The sequence below is a fragment of the Protopterus annectens genome, chromosome 11.part0 (assembly GCF_019279795.1).
Source record: "Protopterus annectens isolate FY-2018-M chromosome 11.part0, PAN1.0, whole genome shotgun sequence".
NCBI lineage: Eukaryota > Metazoa > Chordata > Ceratodontiformes > Protopteridae > Protopterus > Protopterus annectens.
The window spans coordinates 103,076,148-103,079,416 of record NC_056745.1 but is presented as its reverse complement, the minus strand read 5'-3'; the positions used below and the strand labels follow the sequence as shown (position 1 = coordinate 103,079,416).

The following is a 3,269-nucleotide window of genomic DNA, read 5'->3' as shown; positions in this document are numbered from 1 at the left end:
GCTTAGCCTATTGGATCATGACTGCTGCTAGAGGGAGAACCAAGGAATGGAAACTTCATTTTAACGTTGGCCAGTTCAGAAGATTATGTTGTAGCATAATTTTTGATGCTTCACTGAGATTTTGTTTATATATTTTTAACTTTCCAATTCCTAGTGGCCTGATGATTCTGTTTGCACTCTAATACTTGACCCATTAGTCCCAGCTACACATCCCAGCCTTGCTTTGCAGACCTGAGTACAAATCCTGATCATTTTGTATATTGATATTTCCTACCCTGCCTCCAACAAGTGTCACCATAGCTTGGAACCTTCATCACTCCCTTCTGCCTGATGGACAAGGTTGCACTGACCTCTCACTGCCATCCTTCACAACTAGCTGCCCCATGCGTCAAGCTCTATTTGGATTCTGATAATGCAGATCATAGTTGGAGATTTATTTCCATACATCATGGAGTAAACTTTCTTTTAAGGTATCACTCATGTGGTTTGTTATTTCTTTGCTTTATTGTACCCTCCAAATGTAAAAGTATAATTAATTAACAAGCCTTATTTAGTATGGCCTCTTGTTTTTAGCCCAGAATCTCTTTTCAAAAGTGTCTTTTGTTTCAGAGTTGACTAGATATTTACATCTAGACATAATAAATCTGGGAGCTAAAAGCGTCTTCCCTTACCTAGGAATTGAATTTGCAAGCAAATAGAACTATTTTTGGACTGAATCCACTGAATTAGAATGACTTCTGGAATTAATCTATGTGAAAAATATAGTATCACATGGGAACTGAAGGCTTTGCACCTTGATTGTTATTCCAGAATAAATCATTTAAACATTATTTGATTTCCATTGTTTCTTTAAAAATTGGATGGAAAGGTTCTTTATATGAAAGGAATTAATTTCAAAATATGCAGTATTTAAAATATTTTGTTACATGAATATTGTTTTATTACTATCAGTTCTAAAATCAAAACTCTTCAATTACTCATCAAAAATAAGTCACATTGTTACTGTTTTTGTTCTTTTGAATTATTGGAATTCTTACATGTCTTTATTTAATATAAACTTATTGCAAAGTACCACAGTATCCCCAATTTAAAAAAAAATATATATATATATATATATGATGTGAATAATGTTCTCCTACCTCTCTAATTACAAAATTTCAACTGTGCATTATCACAGTAAAATAATAAACAGTTTACTAACTGGAATAAAAGTTTTTGAAGTCTTTGTTGAACTTTATGACTAAAAGTACATAACCTCATTTTAACTATGTGGTGATGAGTCTGTAGAGATCTTAGATTCTGCATCCCTGAAGCAGTTATTTTCTAGTATTGCAGTTGATGGTTCAGAGATTAACATGGAAACATCTTCTTCTTTCCTTGAAGGTATTGAAGGCTTGTACTTCAGCAGACTCTGGAGGTGCTTGATGTAATTTATTGCAGCCCTGAGAGTTTCAACTTTGCTGAGTCGTTTATCTGCAAATTCTGATGGGAGGTGTTCTCTTAGGCGAGCATAGCCCTCATTCACGTAGCGTACTCTCTGTCTTTCTCTTTCATTCCTCTTCTTAACAAATGAAGGTTCAAATGTACAACCACAAACCTCAAAATAAGTAGGCAAGGGTATATAAGAAAACTGACCCGAATAATGACGGCTGCTGATTTGTTCTAAATAAGAAGAATCATAATAAAAAGTCGCTGTTCCTCGTTTCGTGAGAGATGTTTTAAGATGTTTTGAACCCATGCTTTCAGATCTTGAAAATAATGATGTGTCTAAAGACTGAATTTTATGAGATTTTATGTGTTAGAAATACATAACAACTGATTTACATATACTGTTGAAATCTTGTATTACAGTGACCACTGTTGACATCTTCTGATGGATGGTCCGATGCCCTTATAATCTTCCTTCAGCTTCAGATGTCTGTACCACATCTAGTAATGGATCATGCCTGCTTAAATCTGATGAATTAAACTGCAGCTAAAACAATATCTGATAGGCTGCAATTAAATCCTTCAGAATTTATAAATAATCATTCATTAATTATATGTAGTAAAACAGTGTCTTCGTTATTTTGGAAGAGCAGTCATTTCATGAAATAACTTCAGACTTCTTTCTGATTATTATATTCACCATGCTTACACAAAACACAGATGCACGTGGAGTTAAAGTTCTTAATGGAATATGCATGTTTTTCTTTCATCTGGAGCAAATCTGTGAATGTGCAAAACTTCCAAGGTTTCCTAAAGCAGTGTATGTATTTTAAGTGTTGTTGATTCAGTTTCCATTTCAGATTTCAGGTTGGCACTAAAATAAGAAAGCAACAAAACAGAAGTTGTTAGTGTCTTAGAGCAATGTGAGAGCATTTAAGTTAATTCAAACCAAGTGTGCATCTATTAATTTAATAATGACCTACTGTGTTCTTGACACAAGACAGTGCATTGAATTATAACTTGAAAGTATTCAAAGTATGTCACATAGCAAAATATGACAGCATAACTGTTGAAATATCAAACAGGCACTTTTTTTTTACATTTTGCTGTAAAGTAAACAGAGCTGCAAAAAAAAGCAAACTTGAAAGTGTTTAAGTATACCATCAAGTGCTTTTATCCCAGATAATCTGAGGGCTTAATCAAAATTAAATAATAATATGGAAGCCATCTTAAATACTAAAATATCACACAATCAAAGAAAGTCAACTGATTGCTTCATAAACCTTATTACAATAGTAAATAATAAATCCCCATTACAACTGTGGTAAATGAAAAAAAATGCATCTATATTAAATATGTATAAAATATATTTTAAAACTACTAAAAAGCAATGAATGAACAACTGCAGCCTCGCAGCACTTGTTTTTAATATACTGCTGATACTAATATGTTCCTTCAGTCCAGGTAACATTCCTGAATTGCCAATAAAGTTCCTTTAAATTAAAGTGGTCTCACAACAGTCACCCCCTGTGCTTGAGTGAACCATATCCAAAAGAGTAAATAGATTTTTTTTTCTTTAAATGATTACATGCCTTGGTATGTTTACTTAATGCATTGCGGGGGTCACCTTTACAAATGCTATACAGATGTTCATATATCCTTTCTCTGAAACATTTTCAGTCTTACTCACATGGTGCATTGCAGAAGACATAGCAGACCTAATAAACCACATTACATTTTATCTAAGGTTTGGCTGATATCAATGCCATGCCCTTGTTCTCCACATTAATGTGCAGACATTGATGGCACCTACCACATCTGGTTGAACTAAACCCTTAGTG

The 3,269-nt window shown here is 33.5% G+C and overlaps 1 protein-coding gene across 1 annotated transcript; it reads right to left on the bottom strand.

Annotated features, from left to right (window-relative positions):
* Nucleotides 1-1,130: 1,130 nt before the first annotated feature.
* LOC122815994 (achaete-scute homolog 4-like) lies at nucleotides 1,131-1,743 on the bottom strand. The gene has a single exon (XM_044088872.1). The coding sequence runs from the start codon at nucleotides 1,736-1,738 to the stop codon at nucleotides 1,262-1,264; it is 477 nt and encodes a 158-aa protein (XP_043944807.1). The 5' UTR covers nucleotides 1,739-1,743; the 3' UTR covers nucleotides 1,131-1,261.
* Nucleotides 1,744-3,269: the final 1,526 nt, after the last annotated feature.

Coding starts and splice junctions, on each gene's coding strand:
- LOC122815994 (XM_044088872.1), bottom strand. CDS start 1,738: ATGGGTTCAAAACATCTTAAAACATCTCTCACGAAACGAGGAACAGCG.